Source organism: Equus asinus, chromosome 2, assembly GCF_041296235.1.
Source record: "Equus asinus isolate D_3611 breed Donkey chromosome 2, EquAss-T2T_v2, whole genome shotgun sequence".
NCBI lineage: Eukaryota > Metazoa > Chordata > Mammalia > Perissodactyla > Equidae > Equus > Equus asinus.
In genome coordinates this window covers 125,594,154-125,618,415 of record NC_091791.1, presented here as the reverse complement: position 1 = coordinate 125,618,415, position 24,262 = coordinate 125,594,154, and the positions used below count along the sequence as shown (strand labels likewise).

Here is a 24,262-nt window from a genome sequence, read left to right as displayed (position 1 = left end):
CCCCCATTTACAAGAAGGGTAAGAAAAAATAGAGAGACATAAAAACTACATAGCTGAACAACTTACCCGAATATAAAATATTTCCAAACAGTTGAAATAAAGGCAAAAAAAGTACTAAAAGAATGAAGTATTCTATTTTAAAAATTTGGACTTTTTGACTTGGGCAAGTGCAACTGATTGCTAACTGAAGCAAAGTCCTGTTTGTGCCGTGGATGAGGAAGTGAAGCCCAAACCCTGCTTCACCACAGGGCTCTGCCGAGGGCAGGGGACGTGGGCTCAGAGTTTATTCCTTAAGTAAGAACCAAGCTTTATTTATTTACAAAAAAAAAAGAAAAAGTTGGGGCAAGGGGGAAGACAAGTTTTTCACAAAAGTACTACAATGGTAACTCCCTTTGGTAAAAAGTGTAATAAATGTCTTGTACATCTGTTCATAGGTACTAAATCTGAAGCCACAGAGAACTATGGTACACAAGAAGCTAGAGCAGTTATGCTAGCACATCAAAGCATATTTCTTTTAATAAAAAATTGACAGTATGTACATTATTTACAAAAAAAAGAAAAACCAAGTTAAAATTGTGTGTGTGTGTCAGAGAGTAAAGCTGGTGGATGGCACTAGGGTAGACTAGTAAAGAAGCAGGTACAAAACAGTTCCACGGGAGCTAAAAAGGACGACTCATTTGAACGTGTTGAGGTTGAGAACCAGAGGAGAGAGTAAAGGGTAGGCAGCAAGGACTCATCAGGAATCAAATCCACAAGATGTTAATCCCAAAGCCAAACTGCAGGTCCCAGAGAAAACCTAATGGGTGATCTAGATGTGCTCGCGTGACCAGGGGGAAAAAAAAAAATCAAATCCAGTTTTTTTCCTCTTGGGGGGACAGGAGAGGAGCAGTGACTGTCCGAGTTACAATCCATCTGAGCGTTGAGTCCTTCTCCAGTCTGTCAATGCACGCCCATCCAGTCAAAATGTGAACAGCATCCGCTTCCCTCATTGAAGGTCAGGCCCTAGGAGACTCCAGTCCTAGCTCTGCTGGTGTGTGCAAGCAAGCTACATGTCTCCGTGCTTGCATGCATTTCCTTCCCCCTCCAGGGCAGGCTAACACCCAAAACCCTTTGGGAAAAGTTCCAGCTCCAGCTTTGTAAGGTATCCACGTTCCTTATATATAGCCCACTTGGTGCCAGGTTGCACCAGCCACACACAGATCAGGTGGCCATGTCCCAGAGAGGCCCAGTGAGGCTTGAAAGGCATCTTCCTTGTTTCTTCAGTGTGTGTGAGTGCACATGCCCTCACACACACCACCCCCCTCAAGTTATCTGCTCTGGCTTTGCAGTTATGGGGCTTTAAATACTGTGCCGTATTTGACACGGTACTTGTTAATGCTCACGAAGTGCAGGGTCTCTGTGTCACAGGTGGTGGTACAGGGCACCAGGCCCTCCAGCCCCTCACCCATGAGCCACTTGCTGGTCTCCGCTGCCATTTCACGGGGCACATGCTCCTTGGTCCATTTATCTACCCAGGCCTGGAACCTCTGATGTAGCCGCTTGCTAACACGCTCATGGGACTGCAAAACAGAACAAGGGAAAAAACATGAATCCAGGCCCAAAAAACCCTTCAAATACAAAGCCCAATTCTGTCCTAAAGAAGCAGAGGAAAGATGTGGGCTCAAGTCGCTGATACCACTGGTTAGATAAAAAAAAAAAATTAATAAGGCAATAGGAGTCTCTGTTTAAAGAAAAGAATTGAAGGAGGTTAAGAACATAGAGCAGGTAAGGAGTTGGGCCCCTTCAATGCCCACACAGGTCTGGGCAGAACGAGCTCAGTGCTTCTCAGTGTGAGCATGCATTAGTATCACCTGGGGGACTTGATACTACGAGATTTCCTCACTTCCAACAATCTGCATTTTTAAGCCAGCAACCCAGCTGATTCTAATGTACCCTGAGTGAGATACAATGAGTTGTGGTTGTCGGTCATTTCTGCCCACATGGCAATCCACTTCTAATACGACAGCGCAAAGCAAAGGGTTTAAAACCCACTCTCCCTTCATGGTAGCACCCTACCCTGCCCAGTAGAGTGCCAGGCACGACAGATCTTCAGTGGAGGTTTACGTTCCTACCTGGATACCATATGTATCCAGCATATGTTTATCAGTGCCCGTGTGCAAGGCAGAGTAGGGGATACAAAGATGAACTGGGTGTTGCCCAGCTCCCCAAATAATTTGAATCAGAGATATACAACATACAGCACCACGAGAGAAGTACGTTAACCCACCCACCCAACAACTGCCACTTGAATGTTCTGTAGTTCTTTCAAACGTAACCAGTTCAAAACAGAGTGCTTGATTTGCCCTTCAACCTGACAATCCTTTCGTATTAATAGACCCCTAAACTTCCCGTTTACTCAAGAAAAACAAACAAAACCAAAAACCAAAAACCACCAGGCACCATCCCTGATGTTCTCCTTTCTCTTGTCTCCCCACATCTCATCATTACCATATCCTGACAATTCTATCTCCAACCTGTATAATTCTTACAAGTCCACTGCCACCCTGTTAGTCCAGGTCACCAGCACATCTCATCTGGAGCAGAGGAGTCTTCTGAGTGGTCTCTGTCCTTCCAACTTTATGCCCACACTCCCATTCTCCTCACAGCAGTCCAAGCCATCTTTGGCCTCTGAGACTGAGTAATGTGGTCCCTGCCCACCCTTCCAACTTCGGGCATCCCACTTTCTTTATGGCTCAAGCCACACTGATGTTTTCAGTTTCTGGAACATGCCAAGTCCTTTCCTCCCTTCTCAGCCTTGTACTTGCTTGTTTCCTTTGCTGAGAAAGTACCAACTCCTAACTCTTCAACAGGCTCGGTCCTTATCGTTATTCAGGCCTCAAGCATCACCTCCTTAGAGAAGTCTCCCTCAACAAAAGCAGGGCCTGCATGCCAGTTACCCTTGATCACTTCACCTAGTTTCTTTTGTTGATCATGCGTATCACACTGCCTTGTATGTTGTACTTCATGGTTGTGGTCCCATGGCCTGCATACCTGTACCAGGAAGCTTTCACAATTGAGATAGCATGCAAAAAGAGAATTCATACAAGCAATACCACTTGAAACATAAATGTTGGGAGTAGCTTTAGTGGAAGGTGCCATCAGGTTTTACGGTTTGAATTGTATCCCCCCAAATTCGTATGTTAAAGTCCTAACCCCCAGTACCTCAGAAGGTAGCCTTATTTGGAAATGAGGCCATTGCAGATCTAATTAGTTAAGATAAGGTCATAATGTAGTAGGGTAGGCTCATAATCCAGTATGACTGGCATCCTTCAAAAGGGGGAAATTTGGACACAGACATGTACATAGGGAGAACACCATGTGAAGGAGGAGGCAGAGATCCGCAAGCCAAGGAATGCCAAAAATTGCCACCAGAGGTTAGGAGAGGCATGGAATAGGTGATTCGCCCTCTCAGCTCTCAAAAAGTTCGAACCAATTCTGCCAACACTTAGTCTCAGAATCCTAGCCTCCAGAACTGTAAGACAATAAATTTCTGTTGTTTAAGCCATGCAGTCCGTGGTACTTTGTTACAGCCTCCTTAACAAACTAATATACTCGCTTACTCAACAATTCTCAAATCCAAGAGGAGGTTTTCATAAAGGAAGAAAAACAATCAGAAGCCTCTGGGGTAGGCCTGGTCCTGGCTGGGGAGGGAGATGTATAGAGAAATTCCAGTTAGTGGTTCTTACCTGATGAGCCCGGAGCAAGGCAGTCCTCCGATACATGTAGTCCTCTGACTTGATCACATACACCATCTTGTAGGAATTTAGCTTGAATCTACACTCCAGCTTATCCAGGCTATCCACATTCTCCATGGTCTTCTTGCTGTTTCCTTCCTTCCCTTCTTTTTCCTGCTGTTCTCGACCACGCTGACACTTCCGGATCCGCCGCAGATTCCTACAAAGAAGGAAAGCCCTGCAGGATGAGAGCTTGTCCAGACCCCAATTCCCATGATTCCCCCATAAAAGGAGTTTTCCTTATTATACACTTTCACAGCACTTTTCACCATTTTATTTATATACATATAAAAAATTTTCAATGGTTTCATTGTTAAAGAAAACCAAAATCTTAAGTGCAGAGATACATGGAATACCAAGTAGAAGTCTTCAAGCATCCCCTAACTCCTGATTCTCCAAATCCCACTTGCCTTGGCAGAGGTAGCCAGTTAGTAGTTTTGACTTAAAATCTTCTAGCCCTTTCTAATTAACATATATAATCACTTGCTACAGTTCTGCTTTGGGATTGTTCTTTAAGACACTATAAGATCATACTATAAATATTTATATTCTATTATTCTCAACTTTTCACTTAATGCCATGAAGATTTTTTCACTTCACTACACACAAATTTGTCTCATTCTCTAACTGCTGCAGAGGAACGTGCCTTAATTTAATCATTCCTTAAAAGGAATCAATCAGGGCTCCTCATCTGAACCACATAGCACAGAAAATTATCTGAATGCTTATTTTTCCAATTCTCCTAAAGATGGTACACAACTACTGCTATCCTACATACATAGGAAAGAAAGGCGGTCACCTAGACAATTACATTGTTTCCAATACTTTGCTATTAAAAACATTGCTTCAGTGACTATCTTTATATACATGTTTCCTTTAGAACAGCAGTTCTTTGGTCCAAGGATCCTTTGGGGTGCCCAAGACCCTTTTCAGGAGGTCTGTGAGATCAAAACTATTTTCATAATAATACTAAAACATTATTTGCCTCTTTTTCACTGCATTAACATTTGCGCTGGCAGTGCCAAAGTAACAGTGAAGAAAAATGCTGCTGGTGATACTAAACTATCCTTAGAAATCTTTGTATGCTTCTCTGGCCATGCACTGGCAATTAAAAAAAGAAAGCTGGTTTCACTTAAGAATGTCCTTGATGAAGAAATAACATGTTTTACTAAATGCCAGCCCCTCAGTTCACATCTCCTTAATGTGCTGTGTGATAAATGGGAACTACACACACACACAGCACCTCTGTGTGCTGAAATACAATGCAATTCTTGAAGAAAAGCCCTTGAGCACTCGAGTCATAAGTGGATCACCATTTTTACCTGAAAGAACGACTGACTAGGTGGACTAGTCACCCTGGGGTGTTTGCCAGATATTTTCTCAAAAATGAACAAAGGATGCTGACAATTCAAGGAAAACAACTGAACATATATTGCCAATGATAAGATTTAAAGTTTCAAGTAAAACTTTTGAATTTTGGTAAATTGGTATTGGTCACCATGAACTGACAGCTTCCTACTAGTTAAAGATGTGTTTGATGAGATCAATGAAAATATTAATAAATGTGATTTTTTTGGATATTGCAAAATGAAAATGTGTCAACATTTGGTAGGTCTGCATAACTTAGTTAACTAACATTTTTAACCGATCACAAGAAGTTATAAAACGATGCATGAAAAAAATTCATTCAAAGTACAAAATAAACCAATGGATTTTCACATAACTATGTGAAAAGTTCATTGATATTTTCATTGATACTGCAACTAACCTTTAAGAAACTATCACTTTAGAGAGTTTTGTTGTCATACCAAAGAATATCCACAATTATCTGAAAGGATATGGAAATACTTCTTTTTCCAGCTACATATTGGAGTAAGGCTAGATTTTCTTCACATATTTCAACCAAACAACATAGTGCAAACAGACTGAATTCAGAAGCAGATATGAGAACCAGCCGTTCTATTAAAGCCAGACACAAAACAGATTTGCAAAAATGTAAAGCAATGCTGCTTTTTCCACTAATTTTTTCTTTAGAAATAGCTTTTCACTAAAATATTATTTATGATAACATACAATGGGTTTCAAATTGTTATTGTGAAAATGAATTCATAAACATTTTAAACACTTCTCAGTTTTAATTTCTAATACAGTGAACATTACTAGATACAATCTACAGAAATAAAAGCTTTTTGGAATACTCAATCTCTAAGAGTGTAAGGGGTCTCAAGGCCAAAAAGACTGAGAACCTTAGCTATAATAGCTATAAGGCAAATTACTAGAAACTAAAGTTCTAGGGTAAAGGTCCCTTACGTTTTAACTGCCCTCACCCCGGAATGATTGTATCAATTTATATTTTCCTCCACAGTATTTGGAAGCGTCTCCCTTTCCCACACCCTCTATAACACTGACTAAAAAACTTTTAAAAACTTTGCCAACCTGGTAAGAAATACATGATACTATGTTTATTGTACTGTTTCATAAGCAGAGACTAAGTGTTTGTAGAGAGAGGGGCCTGGCACAGAGCAGCTGCTTGAAGCCCACTACATCAATCGGTGAATGGAAGAACCTGGCAGGGCCCTTCTGCTGCCACGCTTTTCCACACTCTGATTAGGACTAAGTCTAATGATACTGGGATAATACCTTTCTGGAAACATAAGACATGAGATTTCAATTTTAAACTTTTGGGAAGGAAGAAAGGCACTCAACTAGAGCAAAATCTATTATCTACTTCTGAAACTCTGTTTTCATCCTCAGATAGAGGACCAGCATTACAACTTGCCCATATACTAAAAAACTCTGTGAAGAGAGTTAACATAGCAGGCCTAAGACTGCCATCCTTTGAAAGGCCTGCTTACAAGGTTGTCCCTTGGCTTGAGTTCTGGGATCTTGGATTTTTGGGAGAGTCTTCAACATTTCCTAAATGATTAAGAGTGGCTCACTGTACCTAAACTATTTGTACAAAATATACAGTTTATGCTGAAAACCTGCTTTCCTTCGGGGAGTCTGGAATTTTGGTACATGCTAGGCAGAGGGTGCCCACATGACCAGGATCCAATAAAAGACCCTGGCACTGAGTCTCTAAGGATTCAGTGAGCATCCCTAATGAGCTTCCCTGGTAGACAGTATTTCAAACATACTGTCAGAATCCAGTGCTAGAGGAAATAAGAGTGTCCTGTGTGACTCCACTGGAAGAAGACTCTTGGAAGCTTGTGCCTGGTTTCCTCCGACTTTGCCACAGGCACCTTTTCTCTTTGCTGACTTACCTGTGTATCCTCTTGCTGTAATAAATCATCACTGTGAGTATGACTATATGCTGAGTCCTGTGAGTCTTCCCAACAAATCATCAAACCTTAAATCACATTCCTATCCAACAAAGGGAAGTTATTGCTGATTCTCTAAAACTTTCATCTTCCTGATGCTTAGCACACGCACCAAGTTCATGGTATAAGAGCTATATAAACCTTGATTTAGTGTCCTCAGAAAACAGAACAATGAATAGAAAAAGTGAAAACCAAGTCATTTAAGCCTCCATTCCTCAACTGTGCACAAGTGTGTACTGCTGAGACATAACTTGGTTCACTCACCTTGGGAGAAATACTGGTTTCCGTGCCAGATGCTCACGAAGCTCAGGAGAGGTAGTATCAGAATTCATGTATCGCTCCACATAGTCTGACCAGCGCTAGGATTACAAATACAAAATACGGGTAGGGAAAGAGCACAAAAACTGAACTCCATCCTCATTAGCAAATTCCATGAATGTCTGAAATCCTTAAATTTCAACATCAAAAAAATCTTTCCATAATGACAAGTTTATTACTTGGTACTGAAACACAGCTTAAAAATTCTGTTAGATAGCAAAACCCAAAGTTTCTCTAAGATACTTAAAAGTTATCAGAAATCATAAATAGGTAGAAGGTGGCTCACTGACAAGTTTTATCTCCCTATAGAGGGTTTTGTTAAAGAATGAAATGTATGGTGGCAAATGTTTGGAAATCAGTATCTTTCAAATTAAAATCTGGATTTCTGGCATCTCTTAAAAAAACTGGCAACCATAAGCCAATATTCCCACAAACCAGGCCTCCCCTCGATATCCCAACATCATCCATGTGGCTTGCAGCTCTCATTCACATTACCTGCTAGACCAGGCCACGACAGTCAACTCACTCTGTCTACTCTGTGGGGTTGAGAACTCCTGGCTTCATTTATCCCAATAAAAAGTAAACATGACACAGAGTCAAGATGATACTGGGCACATGGCACCTCATTTGTTTCGTATACTTTAGGAGAAAAACAGGAAAGCTGCCAACTATGAGATTTCCTCTGAGGAGACTGCTTTACTCAAGAGCTGGATGAGGCTGCCACCAACCCTAAATATCTACCATCAGGCTGCCCTTCTCTTCAGCTAAAGACAGGGCTGGAATGACTTGTACTTTAAGCATCCAGTCCTGACCCTTAAACAAGCCTAAGGACTACCTTGGCCTTCTATAAGACAGTCACTGGGCAGATTCTCAGAAGAGGACAGTTCTCTCAGCATGCAGTTTCTGCAATATATTTTGTCCATACCTCTGCTTCCACAGGGTCATCCGAGTTCTCCTCTTCTGTGTCCAGAAGCTCTATGGTCAGCTGAACCTGGCCTTGGCTCTGAATGAACATAAGCTGCAAATAAGAAATCTGAGTATAAACAAAAGACCAGCTCCACAGCTATAACCTAGCTGCTCAAGGGTTGGGAGGTGGGGAGGCAATAAGGTCCTAAAGCTTTGCTCCAATCAAAGAGATGAGGAAGATACTCAAAAAGGTTAGGAAGCAGGCGATAAAAAAGGCAAAAGTCCAGGTGACATCAGCATCAAGGCAGAGAGTTCTCCCCATAAACTCCCCCTCAAAGATACAACAAAAAGGACATTCATATTCCAACAGAGGACATCCACACAACACAAAAGATGTCTGAGAGACCCACACAGCCATAGTCGGAAGGTGGATGTGTTGGAGGCCCCCCCGAGGAAGTAGAAGGAGGTAAGAGAACGTCTCTTTTCCTCCCTGAAGGATAGCAACCCAGGGACTGCATGAAGCCTCCAAGAGGAAAGAGAGGAGGGAGTGGCGGCCCTCTGCGGGAGCACCACAGATCTCTCCAAGGTCCCTCACAGCCCATGAGAAAGTGGCCCCACCCCACCAAGAGATGACTAGCTATCGTGGGGGTGTCTTCATCAAGCCAAGACCCCAGGAAAGCAGATAGTAAGGGCAGACCAAGAAGCCCCCAAGATCCTGCAGGAGAAAGAGCCCCTCCCCACCGGCCGGCACCTGGGAGCTGTCCCTTGGATTGAGGGGGGCTCAGAATACACAGCTCTTGACCCCCACCCAGTGGCAACAAGTGGAAGTGGCAATCAAACACTACCACAATGCAGAAGCATAAATCTATGCTGTCTAGCAGTATGAAAACATATCTTCAATCTCAGACCAGAAGGAAAATGACAAGTATGCAGAAATCAATCCTGAAGACACAGAAATCTATAACCTAAATGACAGAGAATTCATAATAGCTATCATTAAAAAACTCAAAGAGTTAAAAGAGAATGCAGATAGACAATTCAACAAGTTCAGGAGCTACTTCACAAAAGAGATTAAACTACAAAGAAAAACAAATCAGAAATATTGGAGTTTAAAAACACAATGGATAGGACCAAAGCAGAACATGGATTCCTGAATGGTAGAGCTGATATCATGGAGGAATGAATCAGCAACACTGAAGACAGAAATATAGAAATGCTTCAGATGGAGGAGAGAGAACTAAGACTAAAAAGAAATGAAGAAACTCTGAGAAATATCCGACTCAAATAGGAAACACAACATAAGGATTATAGGTATTCAGGACAGAGGAGAGACAGAGAATGGAGCAGAAAGCTTGTTCAAAGAAATAATAGCAGAGAATTTCCCAAACCTGGGGAAGGAGATGGAAATCCAGGTGAAAGAAGCCACCAGATCTCCTAACTATGTCAATGTAAAAACACCTACTGCAAGGCATATAGTTGTGAAGCTGGCAAAAGTCAACGACAAGGAAAAAACACTAAGGGCAGCAAGGCAGAAGAAAATAACCTACAAAGGAAACCCTATCAGGCTTTCAGCAGATTTCTCAGCAGAAACCTTACAGGCTAGCAGAGAGTGGAATGAAATATTCAAATCTTTGAAAGACAAAAACTTTCAGCCAAGAATACTCTATCCAGTGAAAATATCCTTCAGTATCATGGAGAAATAAAAACTTTCCCAGATAAATAAAAGCTAAGGGAGGGCCCGGCCCCGTGGCTGGGTGGTTAAGTTCAGGTGCTCTGCTTCGGCTGCCCAGGGTTTTGCCAGTTCGGATCCTGGGCGCGGACATGGCACCGCTCATCAAAGCCATGCTGAGGCGGCATCCCACATGCCACAACTAGAAGGACCCACAAGTAAAAATATACAACTATGTACCGGTGGAGGCTTTGGGGAGAAAAAGGAAAAACAAAATCTTTAAAAAAAGAAAAAAAAAAAAGCTAAGGGAGTTCATTGCGACAAGACTCCCCCTACAAGAAATCTTCAAGAAGGCCCTAATACCTGGAAAAAAAGGAAGAAAGGGGTTACAAAGCCATGAGTAAGGAGATAAATAGGTAGACAAAATCAGAAAATTATACCTATTCATCAGAACAGGCTAGCAAAGGCTCAAGCAAAACACTAATGATAAAGGGAAAGAAAACACCAAAAACAAAGATAATCTTGTCATTTTAACCACAAATTCATAAGATGGAATAAGATGTGAGAAAAACAACACAGGAGAGGGAGAGGAAAGGGATTCACAAAGCTTAGTCTAAGGAAATAAGAGGTCATCAGAAAATGGACTATCTCATCTATGAGATTTTGCATAGAAACCTCATGGTAACCACTAAACAAAAAAGTAGAATAGAGACAGAAATAATAAATAAGTAGAAAACTAAGAAATCCAGCATAAAAAACTACCTAGTCAAATTGGTAGTCTGAAGTACACAGGACGAAAAAAAAATGAAATGCAGAAGAACTGGAAAACAAGCAGTAAGATGGCAGCATTAAGCCCCAATATATCAATAATCACTCTAAATGTAAATGGATTGAATTCTCCAATCAACAGACAGAGAGTGGCAGGATGGATTAAAAAAACAAGACCCAACAATATGCTGCCTCTAGAAAACACATCTCAGCTCCAACAACAAACACAGGCTCAGAGTGAAGGGATGGAAGCCGATACTCCAATCTAATGTGGCAAACAAAAGAAAGCAGATGTTGCAATACTTATATCAGACAAAGCAGACTGCAAGATAAGACAGGCAAAGAGAGACAAAGAGGGGCAGTATATAATGATCAAAGGGACACTTCACCAAGAAGACATAACACTTATCAATATCTATGCACCCAACACAGGAGCACCAAAGTACGTAAAGCAACTATTAACAGACCTAAAAGAGACATTAATAACAACACAATAGTAGGGGACCTCAACACTCCACTCGTATCAATGGACACATCACCCAGACACAAAGTCAACAAGGAAACAGTGGAATTAAATGAGAAACTAGACCAGATGGACTTAATAGATATATATATAGAACACTCCATACAAAAACAGCAGAATATACATTCTTCTCAGGTGCACATGGAACATTCTCAAGGATAGACCGTATGTTGGGAAACAAGGCAAGCCTCAATAAATTTAAGAAGATTAAATAACAACAAGTATCTTTTCTGACCATAATGTTATGAAACTAGAAATTAACTATAAGAAAAAAGCTGAGAAAGGGACAAACATGTGGAAACTAAACAACACACTTCTGAACAACCAATGGATCATTGAAGGAATTAAAGGAGAAGTAAAAAAATATCTGGAGACAAGTGAAAATGAAAACATACCATACCAACTCATATGGGATACAACAAAAGCGGTATTAAGATGGAAATTCATCACAATACAGGCACACCTTAACAAACAAGAAAAATCCCAAATAAGCAATCTCAAACTACACCTAACTGAATTAGAAAAAGAAGAACAAACAAAGCCCAAAGTTAGCAGGAGGGAAATAATAAAAATCAGAGCAGAAATAAATGAATTAAAACAAAAAAGACAGAAGAAAGGATCAATGAAACAAAGAGCTGGTTCTTTGAGAAGATAAACAACACTGACAAACCCCTAGAGCCAGACTTACAAAGAAAAAAGAGAAAAAGCTCAGATAAATAAAATTAGAAATGAAAGAGGAGAAATTACAAGAGATACCACAGGAATACAAATGATTATAAGAGAATACTATGAAAAGCTTTATGCCAACAAATTGGACAATCTAGAAGAAATGGAGAAATTCTTAGATGCTTACAACCTCCCAAAGCTGAATCAATAAGAAACAGATAATCTGACTAGACAAATCACAAGTAAAGAGATGGAAACAGTAATCAAAAGGATCCCCCAAAATAAAAGTCCAGAACCAGACGGCTTCCCTGGTAAATTCTACCAAACGTTCAAAGAGGATTTAATACCTATCCTTCTTAAACTATTCCAAAAAATTAGGGAAGACTGAATACTTCCTAACACATTCTATGAAGCCAATATCACCCTGATACTAAAACCTGACAAGGACAACACAAAAAAGGAAAACTATAGGCCAATATCACTGATGAACATAGATGCAAAATATTGGCAACCCGAAAACAGCAATACATCAAAAGAATCATACAACCATCATCAAGTGGGATTCATACCAGGGACACAGGGATGGTTCAACAGCCACAAATCAATTAATGTGATACAACACATTAAAACCACAATGATCATCTCAAGAGACACAGAGAAAGCATCTGACAAGATTCAACAGCCATTTATGATAAAAACCCTTAAGAAAATGGGAACAGAAGGAAACTACCTCAACATAATAAAGGCCATATATGACAAACCCACAGCCAACATCATACTCAATGAGGAAAAACTGAAAGCCATCCCTCTGAGAACAGAAACAAGACAAGGGTGCCCACTCTCAGCACTCTTATTCAACATCATACCAGAGGTTTCAGCCAGAACAATTAGGCAAGAAAAAGAAATAAATGGAATCCAAACAGGAAATGAAGAAGTGAAACTCTCACTGTTTGCAGATGACATGATTTTATATACAGAAAATTCTCAAGAATCCACTGGAAAACTATTAGAAATAATCAACAACTACAGCAAAGTTGCTGCTACAAAATCAACTTACAAAAATCAGTTGTATTTCTATACTCTAACAATAAGCTAACAGAAAGAGAATTCAAGAACACAATCCCATTTACAATCACAATAAAAAAAAGAAAATATCTAGGAATAAATTTAACCAAGGAGGTGAAAGACCTATATACACTGAAAACTGTAAGACATTATTGAAAGAAATAATGATGACATAAAGAAATGGAAAGATATTCCATGCACATGGATTGGAAGAATAAACATAGCTGAAATGTCCATACTACATGAAGCAATCTACAGATTCAATGCAATCCCAATCAGGATCCCAATGACATTCTTCACAGAAATGGAACAGAGTCCTAAAATTCGTATGGGGCTACAAACGACCCCAAAATAGCTAAAGCAGTCCTGAGAAAAAAAAACAAAGCTGGGGGCATCACAATCCCTGACTTCAAAAGGTACTAGTAATCATAGTAATCAAAACAGCATGGTACTGGTACAAAAACAGGCACACAGATCAATGGAACAGAACTGAAAGCCCAGAAATAAAACCACACATTCACAGACAGTTAATCTTTGACAAAGGTGCTAAGAACATACAATGGAGAAAAGATAGTCTCTTCAATAAATAGCATTGGGAAAACTGGACAGACATATGCAAAAGAACGAAAGTAGACCATTATCTTATGCCATACACAAAAATAAACTCAAAATCAATCAACGACTTGAAGGTAAGACCTGAAACCATAAAACTTCTGGAAGAAAATATGGATTGTACACTCTTTGACATTGATCTTAAAGGATATTTTCAAATACCATGTCTTCTCAGACAAGAGGAACAAAAGAAAAAATAAACAAGTGGGACTTCATCACACTAAAGAGCTTCTACAAGGCAAAGGAAACGAGGATCAAAACAAAAAGACAACCCACCAATTGGGAGAAAATATTTTCAAATCATACATCCGACAATGGGTTAATCTCCATAATATATGCAGAACTCATAACTCAACAACAAAAAAACAAACAACCCAATCAAAAAATGGGCAGGGGATATGAACAGACATTTTTCCAAAGAAGATATACAGATGGCCGATAGGCACACGAGAAGATGTTCAACATCACTAATCATCAGGGAAATGCAAATCAAAACTACACTAAGATAGCACCTTACACCTGTTAAAATGGCTATAATCACTAAGACAAAAAATAACAAATGTTGGAGAGGCTGTAGAGAAAAGGGAACCCTGATACACTGCTGCTGGGAATGCAAATTGGTGCAGCCACTAAGGAAAGCAGTATGGAGCTTTCTCAAAAAACTAAACATAGAAATACCATATGACCCAGCTATCCCACTACTGGGTAATTATCCAAAGAACTTGAAACCAACCATTCAAAGAGACTTATGCACCCCTATGTTCACTGCATTATTATTCACAATAGCTAAGACATGGAAGCAATGCAAGTGCCCAGTGACTGATGAATGGATAAAGAAGATATGGTATATATATACAATGGAATACTACTCAGCCAGAAAAAAGGACAGAATTGTCCCATTCACAACAACATGGATGGACCTGGAGGATATTATGTTAAGCGAAATAAGCAAGACAGAGAAGGACAAACACCGTATGATTTCACTCATATGTGGAAGATAAACACACACACGGACAAAGAGAACAGTTCAGTGGTTACCAGGGGAAGGGGGATGAGGGGTTGGGCACAAAGGGTGAAGGGCAGCATTTATATGGTGACTGACAAGAAAGAATGTACAACTGACATTTCACAATGTTGTAACCTATTATGAACTCAATAAAAAAAAGCAAAAGTCCAATCTTGCTACCAGCAAAATGAAATGTTACAGCAAAAAAGCACCATCTCATGTTTCATATATCTTGAATTAGCTAAAACTATAATCAATGTTAGTAAGAGTGCTTTAGAAGTATTTTGTTCATTAGAAAGAAATATGGCATAAAGCCAGAACCATAAAATGTCAATGTCATTTCCCACTTGACAATACCATTTCCGGGACTTAATATACAAAGATGTAAACTAAGTCTACAGCTTTAAAGAAAAAAAAGGGAAATTTCTCCTATCAAAAGTGAAGAGGAAAACATCAAACACAACAGAGAGTAGCAATCGCATTTCCACCCCAATAAAGACCACCCAAGATACCACACACGCCGTGGGGTAAGAAACACACAACAGCAACATACTTAGAAGTGATGTGTTGCAACGGTATCAATCATATTTGAAGCTCGTGAAATTGTGAGTTCTGCTTATTTGTGCCATTTTTTAAAAATTCATATTTAAAAGCAATACGCTGATAGAGGCAAAATCAAGTCATATTTTGCACAAAACAAATGTGTGATGTTGCACAACATCAAATGGTGATGGCACATGGAACTCCCCTTTAAGAACCCAGATATTTTCAATGCCCTGATCCTAACTAAGGGCTTGCTGCAGAAAAGACCACTATCCAAATCATGGGGAGAAGATCAGAGCTTAGAAGGAAGCTTGAGAATCATTTATTTCAACCTTCTTCATTTTTCACAGAGAAAAACCTAAAATTCAGAGTTCTGGTTTCTCAAGACCACATAGCTAGTCAGTAAGCAAACAGCACCAGAAGCCCATTCGGTTCCCAGTATCTTGTGGGGAAACTTTAAAAAATTCCTATCTGCTAGTAAAATGTAAAACATGACAAAAAGTTAATACACACACACAAATACAAACATAGTTACTTCCAAAACAGATTTGAAAAAAACTGCCCCTAGGAGTCTGCTAAAGTCCCTTGGATCTAGGACAACCTAGAGTATCAAGATTTGTCCTCTTGCTGTAAGGAAATCTCCCTTCAAAGCAATATTGAGGAGACAGTCTCCTCTCTACATGCTTAAAACTGAACTCAATTTCATCCCAACAGGCTCCTCCACCTGTCACCTGTCTTGTGAGGCCCTTTAGCACGTGTTCACCCCAGCTCTCTCTTCTACAAACACTCTCCAAGTCTTGACTAGCTTCATTATAAGACAGCCTACATCTATCACCCACATTTGGTAACTGCCTCCAGTTGTAAACAGGCTTCTGGTTCCTCTACTCCTCCTTATTCAGTGCTACCAAACTGATCTTCCTGAAAGCTGAAATCCAGTGGGATATTTAGTCCTTAAAAATGCTTCACTGCTCACCAACCACAAGAAAATTCAAACCTTTCTCTTATACGGCTATGAAGATCCTCTACCATTTGGATCCCCTTTCTACACATCTCCTTTGCCAATATCCTATATTTCATTCACTCAACACACAGTCACTGAATGTCTCCTATTTATCAGGCAGGGGCACACTCACAAGAGAAGATGATTTCTTCCTTGAAAGAGCTCAATTTAGTAAAGGAAACAGGAACGCAAACAGCTCTATTTACATTACAACTAAGTAATCACAAATGTACTATTCTAGAGACATGGTTAATATGCTGTGGGAATAAAAAATCCCTCCCCAGTGAGCTGAGAAAGATTTCACCTCACTAAAGTGACATGCAGCTGGGCACTGAAGGACATAGGAGAAGACCAATCAATTTCAGAGAAATTACGGCAGAGAAAACCGTATTTAAAAAGTACATAAGAGCCAGCCCTGATGGCCTAGTGGTTAAAGTTTGGCACTCTCTGCTTCAGGGGCCTGGGTTCAGTTTCTGGGCATGGAATCACACCGCTCACCTGTCAGCAGCCATGCTGTGGTGGTGGCTCACACAGAAGAACTAGAAGAACTTACAACTATACACAACTATCTACTGGGGCTTTAGTAGGGGAGAAAAAAAGGAGGAAGATTGGCACAGAGGTTAGCATAAAAAAAAGTACATAAAAAGAACTACACCCTCCTCACCAAAAGAGGGTGAAGGACATGAATAAGAAATACAAAGAAGAGGAAAAAGCAATGGGCAACAGTAGGAAACAGGGAAATGTGAATTAATGTAATTTTCTAAGCATCTAATTGGCAAAAATAAAGAAGTTTGATAATACCAAGTGTTGACTAAGGATGGCAAAAAAATGCTCTTCTGAAAGCATACAGTGGTACAGCCTGTCACTTCAAAGACTGAAATGGCAATATCCATTAAAATTTAAATTTTAAAAATATGCATATCCTTTGACCCAGGAATTTCACTTCTTTCTCTCCACCCTGGACAGCTACTAACACATGCACACAAGGATACAAGTACAACAAAACGCTATTCAACGCAGCACTATTTGAGAAGGTAAAAAATGGTAGTTGTTTCAATGTTCACCTACAAGGGAATGACTTTTTTTAAAAACCACAGCACGTTCATACTATTAAGTATGACACAGCAGTTGAAAAAATGAGCTGGATCTATATAAACCAAAATAGAGCAAATTCTTAAGATGTATTCAGTGAAAAAGGCAAGATGTAGAATACACACAGTCTAATATCATTTATTTCTAAATATATATGTACGTAAATGCACAGAAAAGGGTCTTAAAGGGTATACAGAGAGCTAAACATGCTTGATTTTTAAAAAGCAGTGCAGAATTTGCATAGAAAAAACACAGGGAGAGGAGGCTAGAGGCGGGGGTGGGTAGGGGATTTGAAGGGCTGCTTAAGTTTAGCTTAATACTAGCACGATTGAATTTATTCTATATGTAAATATTTTAAAGAAAAGGATCCCTGTGGTGACACAATATCCTGGTTATTAAGCCTTTCTTCCTGCTATTCCCTCTGTCACTCTGATAACTCTTCTTATCTATGGGGTGAGTCTACCCATTCCTTCACAGGCCCTCACCACACAATTTAATACGTTGTTAACTCATTGTGTGTGGAGGGGATGGTAATCCTGTTCGCCATGAAACTAAACACACAGTAAACTCATACTAAACATTTATAGTTTTAAAACCCCGAAAAACTCAGGAAATCTCTCCTGTAGTAAGAAAGTCCTCAGGCAGTAGAACGTCAAGATCCTGAGAGAGAACTAGAAAACTCACTTTCAGTTCTTTGATTCTAAATTAAGCAAATAGTATAGCTGATGGATTAGAAACTTGAGAAAAAGCTGAAAAAAGAAGCACATAACTAAGTGAACAATTTGGGGTCAGATCATTAAAGTACATGGAACATACCCAACGAAGTCAAACTTTTATTTAGCTTAGTTCTTTCTGCTCAGCCAACTACAAACCTTATTCCAGGCTACCTGAACCTGCCCTTCTTATATAAATACATAACAGGTTTTGTTCAACTATACACATTTATTACAGAGCTGCAATCAGTTCACATCTTTATCATTTTTTTTGCTTCAGTATTTTTATAATTTATAATTAACTTTTAAGGGCTGCAAAATACACCATCCAGTATTCACACAATAGGCTGCCATTAACCATTCCCATAATGGGTTGGACCTCTAGGTTGTTTCCAATTATTTGCTTTTCTAATTAGCTATTATAATGGTGGAAAACTGGAAACAACCTAAATGTCCAACAAGACCCACATAATCCTCTATAAGATGAAATATCAAATTGTCTTAAGAATATGCTGAAGACCCAGAGGTATTGCTAATTGAATGAAAGAAGTTATGGAACACTTGGCTCAGTATAATTTTTCAAAATATATAAAAGCATAGAAAAATCTAGAAATGTCAGCAGTGATTATTTCTGGGAAGAATTATAGGTGACTATTTTTTCTTTTCTCTGAAGTTCCTACCTTTTCTACAACGATCACAGATTACATGTATAAACATTTTTGAACAATAATATTTACAAAGCACTATAATATGAAAAAATGTTCAGAGGAAAAAACCAATACAAAATTGTAAAAATCATGTATAACAATTTTTTTAAAGGTAAGAAAGTTTACTGTCCACGAAAGACTTTACTTCCACTTTTCCATGTTTTTTTGTATTTCCTCTAAGTGACCTCACAGGAAGTATAAGGAGTTCCAGGAATGGAATCACTGGGTCGAACAAAGTACCTTGATACGTCTTTGACTTCTGGTAGAGACAGTCCCAACAACTTACACTGTCACCAACATGGTCCTTGACTAAATGAGTAACTCTCACCTTAAAGCAATTCTCATCTGACATGAGTTGCTCAGCCTTCCGCTGATATGTTGACTCCAGGAGACTCCTTGAAGTCTGTGTGTTCAGCTGGCCTCCAGTGGCCCCATTATTGTTTTCTGCCAAGTAAAGGTCAGTCACCTGTACACAGATCTCATCACTCACAATGTGCTGCAGCTGGAATCAAGCAAAGGCAAGTCATCAGTGAACTAAGAAACTATTTCTCCCTGTCATACAGTCAACCCTCCTTTGGTAGTTCCAGTCACTCAGCTCAAAAAGTTTTTTCGGTTGTTAATTTTAGAAAATTAACCACATAAAACCACTATTTTATTTTCTTAGAGAAAAACCAAGCTGAAATCTTCACCCATATCACTAGTCCACGAGTAACATTTTCAAATCTGTTTAAAAGCAAAACCATAGGCAACTCAGGTTAATATGCTGCTTTATATTTAAAGTCCTAGGGAACTTAAAAAAATTTTTTTACATGAAAGAAAATTTCCACAGCTTCCTGTTTTTATGGTGCTGCTTCATCATTTACAATTTGCTTTCACACATTCTCATTTGATCCATACAGCTACCCTAGGAAGCAGGCTGGAGGGGGTGCCCTGTTATATATGAGAAAAATTTACCTGTTAGATGAGAAAAATCACTGTGTGCCAAGGCGAGGAGAGGGGCCTTGGAGAACCATGAAAGCAAGATCCATGTCTATCTTCCCAGCCCTAGTACAAAGTCTGAAACTCATTAGGTATTTAAGAAACTGTGGCTGAATTAATTGTCCAGGGGCACTCAGCTGAAGGAGCAGAGTTGGGACTAATATTCAAGTTTCCTCACCCTAGACCAATATTCCTTCTAATACAGCACCTATTTTTTCACATCTAATAGGAAGTATAATACTTAAACTGTATATAATGTTGATTAACTTATTTTTAACATAGGTCAATCAAGATTGACTATTGGTAACTTTCACGACTATCTTATTAAGCTATCTGATGACTACAAAGTTGAACCTTTCAGAGTTTCCATTCTCATCAAGCCATGACAATATTAGTATTGGGAAATAAAAATTCCCTCAAATGAAACTTTACCCATCAAAATGCCCGAGAATGTGAAAAATAGATACAAGATAAAAGCAAAACATTAATGGCAATATTAGTTTGTCTATTTTACTTTAAAATTCTCATAACCACTAAGTCATTCTATTTTTAGGAAGATACATTCTTTTTGAAGTGCTAGTAACTATGACAACTACTTATTCTTAACATTTTAAAAAGTCTTAAATGACAACTATGTGTATTTGTAGATAAATGGACACAGTGCAAGGTTAGAAGGGTGAGTAATTTGACAGCAGAAAAGCCAGCAACAGGAGATGGTTAAATAAATTTCAGTTAGTCCAGACAACGGATTCTAATGTCACCATTAAAATAATGCTTACAATAACTTGATAACATAGGGAAAAGCTTAAGATACAGTGTTTGAGAGAAAAAAAGTACTGTTTAAAAAATGTATATCCAAAGCATAGTCTCTACCAGGAAGACACTTCTGCTCTCTACCTTCTTATGGAAGTAGACCATGTCACTGAGTCCCCCACCCACACCCTCTTCTTGGATATCTGGCCCTTCCTAGAGTCTCTGGAAAAGGCAGCACCACAAATCCAGGGACCACTAGGCAACTCCCACCTCCAAGCTAGGCTGGTCAGATTCTCTCTCCTGCTAATTTGAAATGACACAATGAGCATTTGGTAGAGTTTTTTACAGAGGAGCATCTGGATGGAAAGATCAGGTAATACCGTGGGGCCAGATGCACTGCTGTGGCAAGCCAAAGCCTCAGGGGGTTGGACAAGCCCTGAGTATGTGCCAAATGTCCATCAGCACAGGGAAGCATGAGAATGGTGCAGGTGTCCAGAAAGGCATGAAGGAAACCAAAAAAACCTTCCTAGTCCAATCCTTACATGATCTGGCCTTATTTTGAGTTCTGTACTAGATGTCTGTGAGACACTCTATTGTATTCTTAAGACAAATCCCTCAAACTAGTCTGGAAAAGGTAAGATAAATATATGGCTTCACCTTGAAATATATGTTCTACTTCCAGTTAGCAATGAACTCCGGGAGAATACCAAACGAGATGCGGAGAAGGAGAGAAGATATGCCCCCAATTGAAAAATTAAGATGAAAAGAATGAACATGTTTTAAAAACACTGGATTTAGGTTTCTGGATGAAATCTGTTTCCATAAAAAAAGACTGGACATTACATATTATTGACTCAAAATCAGTCATAACCAGGTAATTCCAGTAAATGGACTAATCATATGTATTGTTTCAAAAACTTGGGCTTACAAAAAGCTAGTTTCATTGGATTTTTAAGGTGGTTGTGCCAGCAGTATGAAAGACTTTACATCTAGCTATAGCAGCAGCAAACTTGTAAGTGAAACATTAGCACATGGTAACCAGTCTTTACTTTATATAAATTTAGGGAACATTAACAGGGGTTAGTCTCTCAAAAATTATGACTACAGCAGATTGTATCCATATAATGATTTCTGTCAGTCACCATACAGATCCCTTAAGGAAAGGCCTAATAACTTCTTTGACTTTCAGGGAAAAAATGGTCTGCCTGACAGCTTTCCTGAAGATGCCAAGATTCAGTTAGGTTAAATGTTTTTTCTTGACTCTAGTAGATACTGTGGGAGGGGTGCAGAGCCATGCATCCTTCCAAATTCAAGGCAAAAGCGTGGATACTTTGCAGAGGATTTCATATTTTAGCCCAAGAAAGCACTGAGCAACAAGCTTTTCTTTCCACAGCAGCACTGTGGACTCCAGAATTAGAATTTTCTTTTTACAAGTTTTCACTTTAAAGGAAGTAGTACACCACCACCAACAGACTCTGATCCCTTCAGGAGTTCAGAACTCAAGGTACATGAGTAGAAACCTATCTATAACATGCTATTTGCTACAAAATTATCATTGTTGCAAAGAATAACAAATTTACAAACTGCCAGGGTGCCACAGGAACAAATCACAAACAACCACAAATCTAACTCAGAGGGAACCTCAGACAATGAAGTGGGCAGAGTATTATAAAAGATGTAAACACTTCCTATAAAAAGAACTTCAAATATTAAATGAGAAAAGTTCATAGAATTACCAACACCTATGGAAGAGGAAACACTACCCACTGAGAGCTCACTCCTGGCCGATGAGGTAAGAGCTGGGCCAACAGGGCAGGCAGCTACAATCAGGACCAATGTCTGCTCCATAGGCAGTCAGCAAGAAAAGGGCAAAACAGCAGGTCTGAGGTAGGCTCATATGACTGTGAGGGCAAACCCAGCAAAGCAAAGGAATCAAGTATGCGGCTGAAGTACTCCCACCTCGTTAACAGGAGAAACCCGACATCACATTAGCCTCCCACTCCCCTCTATAAATCATATGTTCATAAACCGTTAGAGAAAACTGCCTTTCCTCTTCCAACAGACATCTGCCCTGTTCTCTTTGTCTGATCCATCTTTAGGTAAGGACTTCTTCCCTCACCACCCTAGCCTCCACTGTGCCCTCACCTGTCTGACAATGCTCTGGATTAGTTTGTCCATGGTGAAGGCAATGTAGGCATGAATGGTGAACATCTCTCTCAGCGAATCTTCATACTGTGACGAGTCTATATTACCATCCAGCAGGCTCCGCACCATGTCCAGGAAAGCTGGGTAATAATCTTCTACATCAACATCCACTGTGGGAGAGATGGGACAGGTGAGGCCTTACCCTGCTAAGAAAAGATTAGGAGAGAAGGCAGGGCAAATCCCACTGATGGCCTAAAGAGCATTTGAAAGAACAAACCCGAGGTATTCAGAACATACCCACTCAATCTGCTGCAGACAGAGATGAAATCCGACAGGTGGCTACAATCACCAGCGCTGTCTATCAGAGGAGAGTGACTCTGCAACTTTAACAGCGGCTTCTGACACTCTGACTGACCATGCCCAACTTATTTACAGTACAGCTGGCCTCTGCATGATAGGACAGCAAAATATCCCAGGGAAGAAGTTTCTTCAAAAAGTTGTTGGCTCCCCTGCTGAGAGAGGATCCTGCTCTCCCAGCCTGCAAAGAGCATTCCTCACATGGGTCACTTGTTCATAAAGCTATTCTAATGAAGCGTAAAGTGCAGACGAAAAAAAGGCAGACAGAGCCATACTCTAGCACTGGGAAACCTCTTGGGAACAGAAAAATAGGAGCGCAAATTAACCCTCTATGAATAATGAAGTGATCTGCATTTGTCAAAGTCCTTTTATTTAAAAATGGATTCCCAATGTTGTACTTAGCAAACTGCATTAAATGATCTCTACTTGTTGCAACATGAATCACTTCAACCACCAGCTAGAATCTTATCCATTGTCAAACAGACGTTTGGCAACTAGGAGAGAGCACGAGGAGCAGTGAAAGGACCCTTGCCTAGAGCTTACTAAAGACAGACATTTACATAAGGCTCAAAAACAGGTAGCTCTGATCTCCAGTGTCGGCAATCAAGACAGTGGCACGAGGGGGCTGTGGGGGTAGTGGTTATGCTGTTTCTTGAGCAGGTGCTGGTTACACAGGTGTGTTCACTTTGTAAAAAGTCACTGAGCTACACAATTCGGATTTGTATACTTTTCTAGATATATATATTGCATTTCAATAAAATGTTCATTGAAATGAAAAAAGACTACAAAAAGAACTCTTTGTCATCATTTGGTTACCTGTTTGTAAAGTTTACACAGGGGAAAAAAGGCTGAGAGCAAAAGCTGTTTGTCTTCATTCATCTGCAGTGTGATGGACTCATTAAAGACAAGCAAAACAGGACAGTTACTATTTAAAAGAAGCAACTGGCTGGGGGCTGGCCCGTGGGCATACTGGTTAAGTTCGCAGGTTTGGACCCGGGCACAGACCTAGCACCACTCATGGCGGCATCTCACATAAAGTAGAGGAAGACTGGCAGAGTTAGCTTGGCGACACTTTTCCTCAACCAAAAAGAGGAGCATTGGCAACAGATGTTAGCTCAGGGCCAATTTTCCTCACAAAAAGAAAAGAAGATGCAATTGGCTTGAGTTTCATCACAGAATTTCACCTTGTTCAGACCCACAGCATAGGCATGGGCTGTGCTACTGCCGTGAACAATGCCTTTATGCCAAAATAAAGCTGTGAGTGCAAACCACGGATTTGTGCACACAAGCTATGATCAGTGTGAGGCTTGGCATTATCACTTAAGACCAAACTAATAAGCCTCAAACC

General features: G+C 39.8%; 1 protein-coding gene across 3 annotated transcripts in view; it reads right to left on the bottom strand.

Annotated features, from left to right (window-relative positions):
• Positions 1–485: 485 nt before the first annotated feature.
• SIN3A (SIN3 transcription regulator family member A) overlaps positions 486–24,262 on the bottom strand; it is a 68,448-nt gene continuing 44,671 nt past the window's right edge. For all 3 annotated transcript variants that reach the window (XM_070497624.1, XM_044764326.2, XM_044764324.2), the window contains exons 16-21: positions 22,558–22,727; positions 19,010–19,183; positions 8,337–8,429; positions 7,358–7,452; positions 3,726–3,933; positions 486–1,559 (exon numbers count right to left, since the gene is read on the bottom strand). In XM_070497624.1, coding sequence (XP_070353725.1) covers positions 1,329–1,559; positions 3,726–3,933; positions 7,358–7,452; positions 8,337–8,429; positions 19,010–19,183; positions 22,558–22,727 — 971 coding nt within the window. In that variant the 3' untranslated portion in view covers positions 486–1,328. The remainder of the gene's footprint in view (positions 1,560–3,725; positions 3,934–7,357; positions 7,453–8,336; positions 8,430–19,009; positions 19,184–22,557; positions 22,728–24,262) is intronic.